The sequence below is a fragment of the Drosophila nasuta genome, chromosome X, assembly GCF_023558535.2.
Source record: "Drosophila nasuta strain 15112-1781.00 chromosome X, ASM2355853v1, whole genome shotgun sequence".
Lineage (NCBI taxonomy): Eukaryota > Metazoa > Arthropoda > Insecta > Diptera > Drosophilidae > Drosophila > Drosophila nasuta.
In genome coordinates this window covers 5531950-5551887 of record NC_083459.1, presented here as the reverse complement: position 1 = coordinate 5551887, position 19938 = coordinate 5531950, and the positions used below count along the sequence as shown (strand labels likewise).

Genomic DNA, 19938 nt, shown 5'->3' with positions numbered 1-19938 from the left:
AACAGAAGAAAGGCGGAAGGCGGGGGCAAGCCAAGCACAAGACCGCAAATATGCCTCAGCTGCTCAGCTCTTGTTGCTCCCTCTTTCTCTCTCTTTCTTTTCCACTCGCTTTCTCTCTCCTCGTGTCTATATTTGCATATGTTGTCGCTTGATTTCTCAATGGGCTCGAAATTGTTGATGCTTGTCGAGCTGATTGTGTGTGCCGCCTTTTTCCTATTTTTTGGCTTTTTTGAAGAGTCGGTAAGGTTCGTTTTTTTTTCGGCTGACAGCTTTTCAATTGGATTAAGAACTCAGGCAACAACAACAACAAGAACAGTAAATGCAGCTGCAACAACAGCAACAGCTGCAACTGTCGCCTAGTTTTGATTGTGTGCAAGTTGGCCATTGGCTTAACTCGTTTATTGGCTTTCAAAACTTGAGCTTTGCTATTGAAATTGAATAAAAGCAGCTTCAAATTTAATCAAAATTGCACAAACACACACCAAGTGAATTGGGCAGGGATAGAAAGAGTGAGAAAGAGACAGAGAGAGAGAGAGAGAGAGAGAGAGAGAGAATTGGAGGAAGGGAGACAGGTAAACGGCAAAACAAAAACCAAAGAACTTTGAAAATTTTTGTTACAAAAGCTATGGGGAAATTTCTAATTTCATTTACACCGACCGCACACAGCTCAGCCACCTGTGTGTGTGTGAGTGTGTGCGTGTGTGTGTATGAGGGCATGTGTGTGCAGCTAGTGAGTGTGTGTTTTGTGTGCTGCAAATGGTTAAATGCATTTTGGGCTTTTCCATTGCCTTGATGTGCCGATGATTTTTAGATACCCTGCAAAAATTATCATGGGGTAACTAGTCTAGTAGAAAATAGTTTTAATATTTTGTTGCAAAAAGTGAAACCCTTATGGGGATCAATTTTGCTTATAAGCCACATCATTGTTGCATATATTAAGATAACTGAGTTAGATATATTATTCGATTTCTTATGAATTTATATTTTCATTTTAAGTAGCTTTTTTATTTTATCCAGTTGTGTGTAGTCAATATTGTTTATATTGCTTATACTTTTTCTATGATTTGATTTTGATATTGTTTAATACCATAAAAGTTGATCTATTTTCATTTTAAGTAGACGTTGTTACCCATAAGGCAAAAGGGTATTACAACTTTCTGCCTCCAGGAAATGTATGTAACAGGCAGAAGGAATCATCTCCGACCTTGTGAAGTATATATATTCTTGATCAGCGTCAACAGACGAGATGATATAGCACTGTCCGTCTGTCCGTCTATATTATAAATACTTTTGTATGGCAAAAAACGCCTCATGCAATCAGGTCTTAATTGATTTGGTTGATAATGAATGATCAGTATTCTATGGTATATTTTAAATTTATAAATCAATAGCCTTCGGTATATTTTGGTATTTTTTGGGGTATCTCACATTCGAGTAAATTCGATTTTTGCTTGATCGATTGCTTTTAATTTCTTGGTTTTTCTTTTTATTTAGTTTTATTTTAATAATCTGCATTTGAGCATTGTTAAAATATTGAATATTATAAATATAATTTCATATAATTTTGAAATCAACGCAAACTATTTGAATATAGTAAGAAAGTTGTTACTACACAAAATATTTAAGAAAAGAAAAAGCGACAGCACTGTAGAGCATTGTTACAGTGACGTCCGATCGAGCTTACAGTGATGTCGCATAGCACATGCTGCGATCAGTGAAATTTGTACACTGGCGCCCAAACGAATGTGGACAGATAAAGTAGTCATTGTTAAATAAATATCACAGCACTGTTGATGTTTGATATAAGTATTAATGTTGAAAAGCAGATGCAAAATATGCGTATAAATATTAAAAAATAACAAAATTCAGCAATTACGAATTTCGTATGAATTCAACGTATTTTTGCGATGGCATATTTTGACATACTATTTACTTAATTTAAATACAACTTTTGTGGTATTATACAAAAAGATTTGTGCAAATGTTTTCACAATTTGCAAGATTACCCAGAGAGAGAGAGAGAGAGTTGGAGAGAAAAAAAAGTTTTTTTGTGGTCATTTCAAATGGAAATTCACTTTTGTTTTGCTTTCGGCTACCAGCTGTGAAAAGTTAAAGTCTCTCGCATGCAATTTCGTTTGATAAACTATAATTTATAAACAGCGAGTGGAATTTTCAATTATTATTATTGTGCAAATGCCGACAATGATTAGAATGTTTAACATATATTTGTGTTTAACAATTATAATTTTATTATACGACATTATTGTTGCCCTAAAATGAATTTGCAAAATGAGGGGAAAAAATGCTTTATTCAAAGTGTTTAACAAACTATCAATGCGCCAAGGGAAGAGCATCGAAACCATTGAAATGTAAATCTGTTTTAAATGCAAACCGCAGAAATACTATATACATATGAATGTGTAAGGCACAGCAGGAGGGAGAGAGAGAGAGAAATATATATGAGTCTGAGTGAAGTGCATTCTCAGTGGCAAAAAGCAATTACACACACGAAAAAACAATTGGAAATTAATCAATGTGAAAAACATATTTGATTTGAATGGAAAAATATGGAAGACATGCTGCGAAAAATATGAAAATTGTTGATAAAAATGTGAAATGAATTGAAAGCAAATTAATAACAACAGCCCAAAGGTAAACGTAATGCAAACAGCGAGCACAGATAAAAATGGACAAAAACGAAAAAACGAAAAAAGAAAACGAGATATACACAAAAAATTGTAATAAATGGATAAGCAAATATTTACATAGGTATGATAGGCACTTTTGCCAATCAACAACAGACTCGACTCGACTCGACTCGTTGCGATTTCTCATTCGGTTTTTTTTATTTTGATTGCCAGCCAATAAAGATTGCAATTGCGACTGGCGAATTGCGAATTGCGAACTGTGAATGTGTGGCATTTGGCTCTCCTCTGATGCTTCTTCTTAATGGGTTTTATGTTAATCAGCCGTTAAACGTAAGCGGCATAACTTATGCCACGGCATTAAAACGCCGGATTAAATATACTTTACTTTACACTCTTTTAATAGGATTGCCAACGATGGGGTTATCGTTAACGGCAGCAACAACAGCAACAGCGACAACAACAGCGAGAGTTCAATTAACTTGTTGCATTCATTATGCATAGCAACAACTGTGTTTTTTCTGCAGATAAGTCTTTTATTAATTCGTGTGCTAATAGTAGATTTTCATTTTGATATTACAAAATTCAAGATTATCATTTTAATGCTATGCTTTACATTTTTTAAATTTCTATATTTCTATATTTAAACTTTAATTTGAGTCGCTGCAAAAATCATTCTCTAATGTTATAGAATTTGACTTACTATTAAGTAATTTAAGCTTAGCCTTTTTTTTTAGTATACTTTAGTTTTTATGCTTGTCGTTAAGGTCTAGAAATATTTTTTAAATTTCTTTGATAATAGTATATTTTAACTCTTATTTGAATAGCTGCAAAAATCGTTCTTTAATGTCCTTGCTTCAATTATAAAATTTGAATTTATGCTAGTATTCAACATAGTTAAAGAGTATAAATTAAAATAGCCTAAAGGGTAGATATATTATTGTACTATAAAATTGGTTGCCAATTTTATGAACAGCAATTATCTGAAATAGATCTATATCAATACGTAATTTGTAAGCACCCAACTACGCAGCTTTACTTTAATATAATTTATGCAGTTGAAATTGCAGTCGTTTGTTGTTGTCCTTGCTGTGGGACTGAAAGAGAGGACAACGAACAGAAGTTCGCCTGGAGTTACATACTTAATATTGTCTTTGGATTGGCAACAATTTTATTGCAGCTGCCATTGCCGTCGTTGTCGTTGTCGTTGTCGCTGTCGTTGTCGTTACCGTTAGCCTTAATAAAGTGCCACTCGTAAAATATGCAGTGAATGTTATCTTTGTTGCGAGTGGACTTCAGCAGCAGCAGAAGCAGCAGCAGCAAAAATAATTCATACGCACCGTGTGCCACAGCTGTTGACTGTGCAACTATTTGCACAATGACCGCTAGCATTTGTGCTTAGCCAGTGGAAACTATTTCCACTGATCCAACAACAGACCACCGCACACACACACACACACACACACACACACACATTCACGCACACACACCAATACAATCAGCTTGCTGGCAGGCTGCAACAGTTGCAGGCGCGATAAGCACACATGCAACATCAACGCAGCTGATAACCTGTGCCGCAACAGCAAAACTATTCGCGTGTGTGCTTCCGCAAAGAGTGTGTGTGTGTGTGTATGTGTGTGTGCCACATGTCACCACACAATGCTGTTTATTGCGGCTACTTGGCTGGAAATGATTGCGTATACGCAATGCGCGAATTTATACTCGACTAAAGATGAAAAATGGTCACCAGTTGAGAACTGAGAGCAGCAAATACGACAATTTAAGCTAGCATTTAATTCGCTGTGCAATTAATTTTGGACTTAAGATTATTTGTAATACAAATCAGTAATAATATTTATAGGTTTACTAGCAAGTTTAACCTTGGATGACTTGATTGTAATTCAAAGTATAAAATATTACAAAAAGTAAAGTGAATTTGTATGTAAAATGAAAAATATTTAGTTATTCTTCTTATTTAATCGATAAAATAATTGTAAATAAGGACCAAAAAAATTCAATTGGGCAGAACTGCAAAGTAAGCGAGCTTTATAAAGACTTTGCAGCTTGCTGAGCAACGCTTCTGATCAACAGTTAGACAACAGTTGAGAAGAATTGCAAGAAATTAAACAACTCAACTGTAGCTAATCGTTTCGCTTAAAAGATTTAAAAAAATTAATGCCAAAAATTTAACTGAAAGTGGACCAAATGCATGCAGAAGTGTTTGACTAGGTGGCGGACCGTGATAATAGTGAAGGCGGAAAGTCTAAGTGGGCGTGGTTAGGCAGTGTCACATAAATTGCTAAGCTGTGCATGTGTGTATGTGTATATGTGTGTGCTGTCCATCAACTATTGCTGTTGCTGCTGCCGTTATAAGCAGATAAAACTGTAGCTCGCATTACAAATGACTTAGAACTTTGCTCATTTTTTATTATTAGATAACTATGAACAGATTTGTCAATTGCAATTGGATATTAAATACACCTGCTGAACTTTCTGTGAATGTAATTTCGATGCGTATGTGAAATTTAATGAAATTGCAATAATATTATTGCAAACAAAATCGCATAATTGTATAAATTGTATATAATATATATAAAAATTAAGTATACGTAGAAACACAGCTCAAATAGGCACTCAATAAAAATCACATTTTAGATTCTACTATATCAAAATCAGTATTATATTTCTGTTTTTAAAAAGAATACAATACAGATCCTTTTGGCACCAAATTTTTAGTTTCATCTGACAGCACATGATTGTAGCTGAATAAATCAGTAATAATAAAAATAGCACTCGCTATGATTTTCGTAAATTGAAAGAGCTTAGTTATTGATAAACTCAGTCAACCTGAGCAGCTGAACAACAAATTTGAAGTGCTCTCTCCACATAATCTTTGTCTACTTTCAGCTGAAGGTCGCATTTGACGATAAAACTGAAGAAATTGTTGCCAATAAAAGTTGCCATGTGCATCTTGGCCACGACACAGAGACATAGAGAAAGAGAGAGATAGAAAGAAAGAGAGAGAGAAAGAGAGATGGTAGTGTGTCTACTCCTCTTTGGTGTCTGCATTCAATTGACAAGCGATGCATAAAGTTTTATGAGCCACTCTCTACATACATATGCTTCAACTATATATATATATACTTGTATGTGTATAGTAGATGTAAGTATATGGACATATATTTGATGGCACTTCGATGGCAACAAAAAACAACTAAGAAAGCTGCAGTGGAGTGTGATCGACAGTGTGATATGCGGTACAAATTTTCATTGAATGTAAAAGAGTGTAGATTTTTCTTAAAATATATAAAATTAATATACAACGAAAAAGAAAAATATACCGAAGGCTATATTTGGTATATTGATATAGTTTGTAATTCAAAATATACCATTGAGTTTGAATATACCATATTGTCATATAAAATTCGAAATTTTTCTTAAAATGCATCAAATTTATATTATATGTCGAAAAATATATTCCGATAAATACATATTTGGTATATTTTGGTCGATATACTATTAAATTAGAAATGTACAATAGACTTCAATAAGTACCATATTGTCATATAAAATTATTTTAGTAATCATACAGACTGTTTGTTGAATCGTTTCAGTGGAAGTTACCTAAAACAAACTTGATCTGCTTCCAACAATGAAAGTGATATAATCTTATAATCTCTTATATATGCATGTACTTTCTAGATCGAAGAATGCTACTTCTGCCTGTTACACACATTTCCTGTTGGCACACAAAGTCATAATACCCTTCTATCTTCTACTGTGGCTAGCGGAGTATAAAAATACAAAACAAAGGAAAATCCTTTTTAGCCCAATGCTTTCGCTTTTGGGCCATTTTGAGCGTTGTTGTTAGCCCAGTTTGCTGGCTAGTTGCTAAATTATTAGCCACTCACAATGGACTGACGCAGACACACACACACAAAGACACACACAGACACACATGGGCCGCAGCCAGCTGTCACTATTGCGATTTACGAGTGCGGGTTTGTGGCTGCGTCCCGGGGGCATATTCAACACCTCGTCAAATTTATGAGCAATGCGCAAATGTGTTAAAATTTTATGTGCACTTTTGTTGTTAGAAGAGCAACAACAAGAAACCGAGAAAAGAATGAAAGGAAAACAACAAAAACGAAATATACAAAAAAAAAAAAAAATCAAATACAAGTGAGACAGACTTTTTCAGAGGAGTCTGCTTGATTGACAGATATTCGTGCATAGTAAATTAGAAGAGAATTGCAAACTGACAACTGCATTGAATACTCTATAAATTCTGGATTTGATTTGCTTGCTTCATCATCTAGTAATCTTCCCCAATAGTCTCTTCAGTTACTCTTACTAGCACCTTCAAAGCGAACTGACTTTGCTCTCAGTTGCCTTCATTTCATCTTGTTCTTGTTCGTTTTCTTCTGCCAGCTGCAGCCTAAATAATAGAAACATGCTGTTTCTTGGCTGGTTATTTATTTATTTATTTATGTGCACGATGATTGCTGTGAATTGAATTGGATTTGCTGCAACAGGAAGCACAACTATTCTGTATATAGTATGGCAATGATTTGCCCCTGCGACGACTGTTCAAAGTACGTTGGGCGCCAGAGACGGCAACTTGAAGTAAATTGCATTTCTTTGAAATAAATGGATTTACAAATGCAATTTGTGCACTTAACATATGTTTCAAGTTCGCCAAGTAATAAGACTGTTTCACATAATTTCGAAATACGCATTTAAAACATATTTCTGGACTACGCAAACGGTTTAAAAAAAATTCTAATGTTGTGGTATTTTGAATAGTGTGTACTGCTTTACAAAAGTCTAGTGTATTAGTATTAAAATTCTAACTCTTTCGCATTTGTTAATAATATATACTGTCAAATTTATTAGTATTAAAATGATAAATCTTCGGTATTTTTAATAGAATATACAGCTTAACAAATGTCAAATTCATGAACATTAAAATACTACCTTTTTGGTATTTTAATAGTATATACTGTTTAACAAGAGTTAAATTTATTGGCATTAAAATACTAAATTGTTGGTATTTTTACTCTTTATAGCATAGTATTTTATAGTATATACAGCTTAACAAAAGTCAAATTCATTAACATTAAAATACTAAATTTTTGGTATTTTAATAGTACATACTGTTTAACAAGATGCAAATTTATTAGCATTAAAATACTCAATCTTTGGTATTTTATCCATTTTATAGTATAGTATTTGATAATATATATAGCTTAACAAAAGTCAAATTTATTATCATTAACATGCTAACTCTTTGGTATTTTGAATAGTATATATTGCTTTACAAAAGTCAAGTGTATTAGTATTAAAATACTAACTCTTTCGCATTTGTTAATAGTATATACTGTCAAATTTATTAGTATTAAAATGCTTTGTTTTTTTTTACTCTTTATAGTATAGTATTTTATAGTATATACAGCTTTACAAAAGTCAAATTCATTAGCATTAAAATACTACATTTTTGGTATTTTAATAGTATATACTGTTTAACAAAAGCCAACTTTATTAGCATTAAAATACTAAATCTTTGGTATTTTTACTCATTAAAAAAAACTCAAATTCATTATCCTTAACATGATAATTCTTTGGTATTTTTGAATAGTATATTCTAGCTAACTAAAATCAAATTCATACGAGTAAGCATTAAAATATGAATAGAAATAAAATATTAAAGCTTTGCAGTCATTGCTGTTCGTGTCACGAGCACAGCGCCTACATAGATATGTTACCAAGTTGTGGGTGGCCTTGCTACCAGATACAAAGTCACAAACACGCACACACACACACACACACACACACACACACACACACACACACACACACACACTCGCATACACACATACACCACCCACACGTACACAATACATTTCCGCTTGCTGTTGGTAACAGGCAACTTGTTACTTTTGCTACATGTTACTTGCCAGCATGTTCTGTGAACCAGAGCCAGAGCCAGAGAACTTGCTACACTTGCCTCGCTTGCTACTTGCTACTTGCTACTTGCTACATGTGGCACAGCATTGCTGTGGCTTCAACTTCAGCGGCAGCTTCACAGCAGCAGACTACCGCCTACTGTTTGCCCGTCCAACTACGGAAATTGCTGCTGTACAGCAACAGAGCGGCAACAAAAAGTTGGAGAAAAAAAACAAAAGCAAAGAAAGTTGCTACATCAAAATCTATATATGAAACTTCTTATCATAAGTATCTACTAATACACACACTCTATTACACACACTCGCACTCGCACTCGCAGCACGTGCAAATAAGTATCTATCGAGAAAATGAAATAAAATTTGTGCTCGTTTAATGATGTCAGCAAAAGATTTCAGTGAAAACTTGCCACACACACACACACACACACATGAGTCGAGTGGAGGCACGATTAATAAGCGCCAGCAGCATTCAGGATGCTTTTCTCTTCCTTCTGCTCTTCCAATGACCTCCTGTTGCGAAAAGCTGCCATTAACTACGGCCACGAGCAGCACGCAAGTGGGCAAAAGTACACCGCAAAGGGAGTTTTTCTTTTCTTCCTTTTATTGGTAATGTGAGTGAAGAAAAAAGCCTACAGCATACCTGCTTTTACTTTCCAAGCATTCATTAAGTAAATAAAAGTGCATAAAATAAATAAAATGAAATGGAAATGTAATAAAATTAACAACAAAAAAACAGAATAAAGTATTTTTAAATAGTTAAAGAACTTTACTAAAACTTAGTAAAATAATGAAACAAAATAAAAACTAACTGGAATAACGAATTTCCTAAATGGTTAATGAATAAAATAATTTATGCTCTAATTAATATACATATATGTGCGACACATTAGAGCGAAAAAAATATAGACTGAAACAATTTTAAAAATATATAAAGAATTTCTTTATATTATTCGCTAGCACTATATTTAGAGCTAAAATTGATATTTTGGTATATGTTTTTTTCACTTTAGATAAGTCAGCTTGCGATATTTTGGCAAGAGAATTACCGATATATTAAAACAAATTAAAAACCAATAATAAAACAAGTAAGAAAGCTACAGTCGAGTGTGCTCGACTGTGAGATACCCGCTACCCATTTTGAATTAAAGAAATATATTTTGCGGTATTTTTCTCAAAATATACTGAATATACTGAAAAATACTAAAAATATACCAAATGGTATGTTTGGTATATCGATATAGTACCGCACTCAAAATATACCATAGACGGCACAAAACACCAGATTGTCAGCCAAAGCAACTCAGACCCCTAGTAAGTAGGCGTTTTAGCCATACAAAAGTATTTCTTTAATAATTTCGACAATTTCTATCTGATCTGATATTTTCAGAAATCATAACTACTATAGTAATTATTGTATATACCAAAATTCGCAACTGTAGCTTTAAAGTTACGCTTGTTATTCGATTTTTTTGATTTGCGGGGGCGGAAGTGGGCGTGGCAAAAATTTGAAAGAAACTTGATCTGCTTGCAAACATAACAAGTGCTGTCGAAAATTAAATTATTAATTATAGCTCTATCTCTTATAGTCTCTGAGATCCAGTGTTTCATACGGACAGACACACAGACACACAGACGGACAGACGGACAGACGGACATGGCTAGATCGTCTCGGCTGTTGACGCTGATCAAGAATATATATACTTTATAGGGTCGGAGATGCCTCCTTCTACCTGTTACATACATTTCCTGCCGGCACAAAGTTATAATACCCTTCTACCCTATGGGTAGCGGGTATAATAAAGTAGACATCCAATGAATTAAAAAATTGTTTGAATTTTCTAAAGAATCCGCGTTTGCGAGGACGTTTAGCATTCAATTAAACTTTAATAATTGTAAAAATTGTGATACAAAATTTGTGCTGTTTTTAGACAGACGTTTCCGAGAACTTTTTCAAAATATTTATATTATTATTTAAGCTGGCTTACTTTGTAGCTATTCAAAACGAACATAACTTAAAAACTAAAATACCAAAGACAATATTTGGTATATCGATATACTAATACATTTAAAATATACGAAAGCATATAAAATATAACATACCAGATCGTGATATTAGTTCTTAAATAACGTTTACAATTTTTATTTGATCACAATCAAAACTTTAGAAATTGTAAATCTATCCTTATAGACTCCGAGTTTTAGGTGCTCGTACTTATAGATAATTAAGAGTATGAGTACTTTAAGAGGTGGGAGTGTCAGTTAGGTAATGTTAGTTCTCCTTTTGCCTGTTATATGCATTTCCTGTTGACACATAAAATCATAACTCGTAACTCGTAACGGATTCGTAGCCTACAAGTTGTTACAATTGTGATTTTAAGTTTGAAATTAGTTGTTTTTCTTTGTTATTCATATTTTTAAAATTCATTAAGCTTTAATACGTTACTAAGTAAGCATAAAAAGACAACTGCCGTAGTTTATTTTAATTTTGCATAAAAAACACAATCTCATATAGAAGTTTACAAATTATTTTGTAATTAATTTACAATTAGAGTCTGCAGAGTTGAAGGTAACGATGGCTGTTGCTATACTGCTAGCAGCGACTGTTGTCAGCTGAGTTCGCTGTGTTAGAAGAGCGCTCTAATTGATTGGTAATGGCAATAATCACTTTGGACTCAATTTGTATTAGTCGCAAATAAAACTTATGGATATTACACTGAGTGCAAAATGTGTTTGCGCTGCTGCTGCTGATGATGCATAAAAGAGAGAAAGCGAGAGAGAGAGAGAGGGAGAAAAATGAAATGCTGTTGCTATGTTGCTGGGCTGTTTCCAAGGACAAAGAGCAGCCTGGCGAGCATCCTTTTTGGCGCAAGTCACAGTTGACTTGGCTTGCATTCAGATGGATGGTTGAGTTGCTCCCGTACGTGTGTGTGTTACTGTTAGTATGTGTGTGTGTGTGTGTGTGAGTGTGCCCCATTCATATTTCTTTTCATTTGCCACCTGCTGCTGCGTTGCTGTTGCCGTTTGTTGCCTTGCCATTCAGTTTTATGAACAAGCATTTCAATTCGCGTTTAGCGGAAGTGGCAGCGAAATTGAATCGCAGGCTGTAATTTCCGCTGCACACAAAAGCAGCAGCAGGACGCAAAGGAGCAGCAAAAGAGAGTGGAGAGAGAGGGACGGAGAGAGAGAGGGGGGAAAGACATGGCGCCAGGACGTCGTCGACGTTGTGAAATATTAAAAACTAACTAAATGCTAGTGGCGTTCAGTGTTGAAAGCCATTAGAGGCAGGTATTTAAAAATTAAAAGCAGCAGCTGCAGCACCCACAACTACACATAACACACCCTCACACACACACACGCACACCCTCACACACATGCATCGAACACTTATGCAGCTACAGCTGAAGCTCAGGGCAGCCAGCTAAAAAGTCCAACCCAAAAACCAAAAACAATTTGATTGACTTAATGAACTCGGTTAGAGTAAGAGAGCGTGAGAGGGAGATAGAGTGAGTGTGAGTGAGACAGAGAGAGAGACTTACCTCATAGGAACCGGCCGTGTCGAGTATGTCGAGAGTTAGACTGACGCCTGCGATGGAGAAGTTGCCCTGATGCATCTCCTCGATGGTCCTTTTATATTTGGTGGTAAATATGTTGTACAGAAACTGAGTGATTATCGAAGTTTTGCCCACTTTGGCCGCGCCCATGACCACAATTTTATGACGTGCATTTGCCGGCCCAATGGCATCGTCCACCGCATTATTGCGACCCACTCTGCGAAGAAAGAGATGGAGATAGAACGAAAGAGTGAGTGAGAGAGAGAGAAAGTGAATTTGAGAGGCAGCAGAAGGCTAAAGTTAAACTTGAATTCATTTTAATTGAATTATTTTTGCGCTTTTATCATGTGTATATTAATTTAATCCTCCTTGACCACACATCCTTTGAGGCCAGTCGCAGTAGTAAGGTGATAGAGCAGAGACAGAGAGAGAGAGAGTGGAGCAGTAAACGAGAGAGAAGAAAGCAGCGTGCAACGCTCCAATCTCCTCAGCGACTCATTAAAACTGTGCGCTACATTTAAAATTAATCATTTCCCCCAACAGCACAAAGCGAAACAGATAAAAGAACGAAGGCCACGTGACGCGATGCGATGCGATGGGAAAACTAAGTGACGTGTAAATGAGAACTTGCTGCAAACGCTTGCAGTGAATACGACTAGTGGATACCCTAAGGTATGTATCAATAACATATATGGTAAATTTAACCCCTATAGTCTGAGCTTGTAATATAAAATGTGGTAAAATTGTTCTCCTCTTTGCTTTTTAAGTTTGTTTAAATTGCAAATCGTTTCCCATCCTTTCCCATCCTTTCCCATCCTTTCCCATAGTATTGAAGGGTATTCGTGTAACATTTAAGCTATGGCTGAACAACTTTTGTAGACTACTTGAGGCCACTCTTTTGCCTGAAACTATTAAACTAATTAAACATTTTTAAACGGTTGAAAACATAATAACAACAACACAATTAAAATGACTGCAAATTTGTTGAATTCAAAAATGAAAATTTTTTTATAATTTGAGGTAATAATTATTGTATATAATAAAAAATTTTCATAATTTGATTTTTTAGTAATTACTTTTTCCACTCATCATATAACGAAGGCTGGCTTTAAATGTATATTAAATTTTTTCAGTTTTCAGTCAAATTTGTTTATAAAAAGAACTAAAATATGCTATAGATCCATTGTATTATGAAAATCTGGACATTTCTTTATTAAAATGTACAAAAACATACGATAATTTTGAAGATTTTCTTCGGTTGTGGTTTACCAAATGGATAATGACGGATATGCCCACATATCATATATAATATTTACTATATTTATACTTTCTTCTCTTCTATTTTTCTTCTTTTCTTTTCTTTTCTTTTCTTTTTATTTCTTTTCCTTTCCTTTCCTTTCCTTTCCTTTCCTTTCCTTTCCTTTCCTTTCCTTTCCTTTCTTTTCCTTTTCTTTCATTTCCTCTCCTTTCTTTTTTTTATTTTCTAGTCTTGTTTAGTCTTTTCTTTTATTTTTTGTTCCCTTCTCTTTTCTCTCTATTATTTTCTCTTAATTTTTTATTCTTATATTTTTCCTTGTTTCTTTTAATATTATTTTTTTAAGAAAATGTCCTAATTTACTAATCATTTGTTATACATGTGCTTTACATTTCCAAGGATGCGAAATGAACAACGAAAACTTTTATTAGTTTACCCAGAATTTTCAAAAAACTCAGGTGGCAATTTGTTATTATTAAAATACTTCAGTGCAAGTACTATTGAAAATTTTGCAAATCTTTCATAATGCAAAGTTGGGCAAAACTTTAAAGACATTCAGAAAAGTTTGGCCTTAAAGCAAGATGTGAGATTCTTTTTTAATCTTTCAAAAGTTTTCTTGGACATATCTATTGAATCTGAAGTTATCTTTTCGCTCCTCCACCACATGCTGGCTTTATAATTTCGTTCAAGTTTTTTGGGGTTGTCCTTCGTTAGCGTCTTACAGGTAGATGAGCTTCGATAAAGCGAATAACTTGGCAACTTTTCGTTTTTCGCTCGTTCGTTTTCTTTTTTGGTCGATGTGAAATGAAGAGGGACGCAGAATTGAGAATTTCGCTGTTGATTGAAAGATTGTGCTTGTGGAGCTTAGGTGACAGAATTGCCGTTGCCAGCGAAAGCTGTCGAGGACAATAGAATTTCAATCGCGCCAAAGACAAACAGCTTCTTGCCACCTAACCAACTTATAATTTCGTTCCTCGCGACCGTACAAAATATCAGCAAATAATCAGCACAAATATGCGAGGCAGAAAGGCAGTAAAAACAAGAGAGAGAGATGGCGAAAAAATGAAAAGCGAAAAGGAAATACCAAACGAAACAAAACAGAATAACGGAGAATAAAATAAAATTCTTGACTTGGCACAGGAAAAACAAAAGAAAAATATGCAAACGACGACGACGACAATAATGTTGATGATGATGATGATGATGATGATGTTGGATCTCGGTCCCTTAGACTGGGACAGCAAATCAGCCAGGGGAATGTCTTATCATTGTGTCTTGTGTCTTGCGTCTTGTGCTGGGTTTGAGGTTCGCCTTGATGAGCAAATAACAAGCAAAGAGATGGCGAAACAAAGAGAAGGCGCCTCAGTTTCGGACTCGGACTCGGACTCAGACTCAGACTCGGTCTCAGTTGCAGTCGCAAAAAACTTGAGAACGCTCTGAAATTGTTGTGGGTAAAATTAATCTGGCAATTGCCGTTGGCCGTCGACTGTCGACTGTGGACTGTCGACTGTTGGCTATTCCGCTTGTTGCCCGTTGACAGCTGACATCCACCTGGTCATCATCATCATCATCTGGTCACGGTCTTCTTCGTTGAATTTCTTTCTTTTTCGTTTGCCACGCTTTCAAACAACAACTTTAAGCGCTTTCAACTTAAATGCAGCTTACTGTTGCTCCAATATCATTTTGTCATTGTATTCCCGCTGCTATAAATATTGACTATATTGTCTACTTTATACACTGAGTACTGTCCTTCAACCTAGATCTTTATGGCCTATTAAAAGTTGTTTATAATTAAAAATGAAATAAAGCACATTATTTATTTATGCTGTCGCCATCAGTCTGATTTTATGAGTATGTACGTCTGTCTATCTGTCAGCTACTTAATGAACGCAAAATTCGCATTTCATTAAAACGAAATCTGTTTTTAATTAAAATAATAGAAACAAAAGTTTGTCGCGCTAAGGCTAAGCTTGATTACCCTATGAATATTATTAATTCATATTTGAGGTAACTTTGCGATTTGTTGCTTCCTGTTGTAAAGAAGCCAAAATTAATTTATTTTTCAAATTTTATAGCTAATATTTAGGTAAGCACATAAAAAACACACTTATTTTTTCCTTTTCTAATTGAAATCATATTTAGTTTTTAATTTTTATATAGTAATTAAATCATTAAATCATTAATCGTATGTGGTTGTGTTTAAGTATTGGTTATAAATATGGCCTCAGTAAGTTTTGTATATTTATCATATTGTAATAGACTTGATTTCAATTAATTTTTCTTTACACTCTTCTCCTTGTTTAATATTTTGATATTTCACATATAAGTTATGGAGTTTACTATCGTTTTGCTATCGCGTTAAAATTGCATAGGGATCGTTTTACTATCGTTGTAATGTTGAAACTATCGTTTAGATATTTTATTTGTAAGTCTTTTCTGTCATTTTACTATCGCCTCATCGTAGCTTAAATATCGTCTTAGTATAACTTTATCGCTTAGCTATCGTTGAGCTATCGCTTAGCTATTAGATTAACTATCTTTTATTTTTTTTAACACTTTACTATCGCTTTATTTTTCCTTACTATCACTTTCCTTTTTCTTTACTATCGCATGGGTTTCTTTAAAGCATCGCTATTGGCAACGAAAACTGTTTCTATTTATTTATTTATACTTTACTTAATTATTGCTTATCAATCGCATTACTATCACTTGACTTCTTTTGACTATCACTTAGCTATCGCATGGCTTTCTTTAAAGCATTGCTATAGACAGCTATATAACGTATAACTTGATATTTATTGGTGGGCTTAGTTATCGCATATCTATCGCATATCTATCGCTTAGTAATCGCTTAGTTAAGACTTATTAAACACTATTTACTATAGTTGTACTATTGCATTTCTATCCTTTTTCTTTTGCTTCACTCTCTGTTTAAAGCATCGCTATAGCGAGCTAAAAAATTTTCAGATGTCTTTGTAGCTTGCTATTTATTGCTGGGTATCCCGTGCTTATCGTGTATTAAACAAGAATATTCTTATGCACATGTAACTGTATGTGTGTGAGTGAGTGAATGCATATGTATTTGCGGCTATAACTTACTTGTCACGCTTCGGCTTATCCTCGGCGCTGTCATCCTTCATGAACGAGGGCTGCAAGCTGAAGCGTCGACGCAAGTGACGGCCACGCATTTTGCCAAAGAGTTCTGCTCGCTCGCCTCTTCTGTTCTGCTAATGCTCTTGCTCTTGCTTTTGTTGCTCCTTCTTCTGCTGCTGGGTGTTGTTATTGTTGTTCTTCTTGGGATAAACAGGTGCCTGGTGCCTTGGCTTGGCAAAAAGGATTGATGTGCCGGGGTGTTGTTGGCGTTGTCGTTGTCGTTGGCGTTGATGTTGGGCTGCAACCACAGCAACCGTAAATCAGGCGAAAAAATCCTGTTATATGGTGTTTGTCACTGCCTGCGTTATCTCTATACGTGTGTGTGAGTGTGTTTGTATGCGAGTGCGTTACTTTGTGGCTTTGCTGTTAGCCCTGCATAAATTTCATCGAATCAGCCGCGACGCTCAAAAGTATGCTGCACTTTATTATGCTCGCTCTCCAGCTATGTATGTGTGTGTGTGTGTGTGTGTGTAACTGTAGCTGTGTGTTAGAAGCGTTGTTGTTGGTAGTTACTTATTAGCCCGTCTGCGCTTTATGCAAATATTTGCAGCCTCTCTTGGGTTTCGCTTTTAATTATGCGCCCAACTCCGACTCCAAGCTCGAAGCTTCAGTTTTCAGTTTTCAGTTCCAGCTCCAGTTCCAGAAGCAAACTCCAAAACTCGAAACGATGCCAACTGGGAACTGGTAAAATGTAAATGTACCTGCAAATTGAAAATGAACGCAAGTTGAGTGCGAGACAAAAGTGGTCATAAATTAGCCGATGCTTCAACCGTCTGATAAAGATGAAGCTAGAGATAGCGATGACGATGGCGATGGCAGAGACACATGCTGCGTTTGCTGCTTAGCTGTTTAACTACAACAGTGACAACGTCAGTCGTCTCTTTAAAATTAGAAATTAGAGTAGCAACAGTCGAGAGCTGACTTTCAGATACCCTTTTTAAAATACCGAGTACAATTAATGCAATGTTATACCATATACCCAACTTCTCTCCACTCGCATTGTTGCCGCTGCCAACGGAGATAATTAAAGTTAAAACGCAACCATTTGCCAAAAGTTTCACAGTTGGCACAGTCTGCACTGAAGTTGCGCGCAAAGTAATTAAGCAAATTTATGTGAGGCGTGTGGAAGCTGGAACTGAAAGCTGTTCTGCTGCCTTGCTGCCTTGCTGCCAGTCTGCAGTCGCTTGCCTTAATTTTGTTTATGTTTGCCACCCAAGAGCCTCAACAAAAGTAGCTGAAAGCCGAGACTGAGACCCAAGAGATTCCGCACCAGAGACGGAGCCAGGGAGTGGGGGAAAGACATCAGCAGTTAACAGGCAGTTTCTGTGCACTTATTTTTAACTAAAAGCTACCCTGTAAAATACCAAAAACAACGTCATCTAGTTCCTTATACCCTTTGCACACTGTTTTTTTATTTTGCAACCTTGCAACGATTAAAGTTGCCACTGAAAGGCAAGAAAAAAATGGAAAGGTAAATGCTTGGAAAAGACCAACAAAGCTAAGACCTTTGGCTGCGTGAACTATTAATAAACCAGGCTAATTACAGCTCACAGCTCAGAGTTGGCAACTCGCAACTTACAACTGGCCAAGTGTAATAAATTCACATTTAAAATTTCATTTGCATTTACAGCATTACACGAGCAATGGAATGGAGTCGACACGCAATTTACTTGTCGCATGATCTCATTGTCATTTAAACAAATGTTTATTTCATTTCAGGCTGCCCATGAATAACATCAATCTCGGCTCAAATGGGTTCAAACAAATGGGTTTCGAATGCCTAATTGCGGCTCAGGCTCAGGCTCAGGTTCAGGCTTGACTAATAGTCAGCAAATTGTGTGCGTGTTTTGTATATTTATCATATTTATGAGAATTGTAGCATAGAATTGAATTCTTATAAAATTCGAACAATAATTTCGTCACAGCAATTTTGCGCTTCAGGCTTTTTAAGCTTTTACTATTTGCTTGTTTTTAATTTGCAATTTAGTTTGATAAACATTTGCATTTATTAGCAAATAAAAATGTGTGACTCTTTGAATTCAAATGTTTGACAAGTTCTGACAGCAAAATAAGTCAGAAATGGATTCATGCAGTGTTTTTTTCAATGAGAGTTATTTATTAACATTTATTAACAAACAAATATTTGATTTTTTAAATTCGGGCGTTTAACAAATTTACGTCGTAAATAAAGTCTTAAAAGAATTTATGCTGTAGTTTTTTTCCAAGTGAGTCATTATAAATATCTTTTGCCAAATATGTATATATAGTTCATATGTAATATATTTTTACTCAACTTAAAAAGTATTGGCATCAGAAAATAGGTTTAATAAAATATGATAAACTAAAACGAAACAAGTATGAAAGATGCTGCCGACTGTGAGATACTCGCTAAACATTTTAAATATACAGTCAGCGCCACAAAAAAAGCCGCACTTTTAAGGGTTACGAATTTGTAACTTTCAGGGCCTGCGGTTTCATTATATGATTGCGGATTCGCCCAATTTTTTTTTTAATAAGTTAATTGATGGTATGTTAATAAAAGTGCATACCAATTTTTATTTTAAATTTGTTTTTAATATTAAAAAATGTTGTTTTTGGTTTCACCCTAGTTTTAGCGACTTTTCACTATTATGGCAAACTTAATGAAAAAAATCATAAAAGTTATAATAATGAAAAAATTCAACAAAAACTATTTTTTTCCAATTGAACACCTTACTAACTATAAAAAAAATTTAAATCTAAGCAATTTAACATTAGACATATTTTTTTAATTTAACTTAATACTTAGAAATGCCGCCTTTGGCCTTAATTACAGACTTTACCCTATGGAGCATAAAATCGTAAATGGAACACAATTATTTCTTTGTTATATCGTATATCCATATTTTTTCTATACTTTGTTTTAGCTCATCCATAGTTTTGGGCTTTCGCTTTCTTTTTTTGGCCCCCATATAGGCCCCAACATTCTCGTTTGGACTAAGGTCTGGGCTGTTTCCTGGCCAATCTAAGGACTTAATGCCCAATTCTTTCTTCAAATTGGACTGATTCTGATTGGTCAAGAGTGCTATTTTCAGATGAGTCCAAATTTAATCTCATTGGATCTGATGGAATTCTCAAGGTGCGCCGTAGACGTGGGTAACGGTTTTCTGAAAATTGCTGCATAGCCACAGTAAAGCATTCACCGTATGTTATGGTATGGGGATGCATATCCAAATATAAAACGGAATCAATTTTAATGGTTCAGGGTATGATCAATGCAGAAAAATACAAAGAAATAATTTTAAGTGGAGTTGTGCCTAGCATTGAGTCCATAAGTGAAGAAGAAGAAGAACCCATTTTTCAGGATGATTCTGCACCTTGCAATCGAG

General features: G+C 34.9%; 1 protein-coding gene across 3 annotated transcripts in view; it reads right to left on the bottom strand.

Moving 5' to 3' along the window:
- Positions 1–19938, bottom strand: part of LOC132796077 (ras-related protein Rap-2b) — a 62969-nt gene that overhangs the window by 21322 nt on the left and 21709 nt on the right. Inside the window, exons 2-4 of one of the 3 annotated variants that reach the window (XM_060807113.1) lie at positions 17084–17271; positions 16517–16808; positions 12148–12379 (exon numbers count right to left, since the gene is read on the bottom strand). In XM_060807113.1, coding sequence (XP_060663096.1) covers positions 12148–12379; positions 16517–16605 — 321 coding nt within the window. In that variant the 5' untranslated portion in view covers positions 16606–16808; positions 17084–17271. Of the gene's footprint in view, positions 1–12147; positions 12380–16516; positions 17272–19938 lie in introns of all 3 variants that reach the window. The other 2 variants (XM_060807111.1, XM_060807112.1) reach the window with 2 other exon arrangements.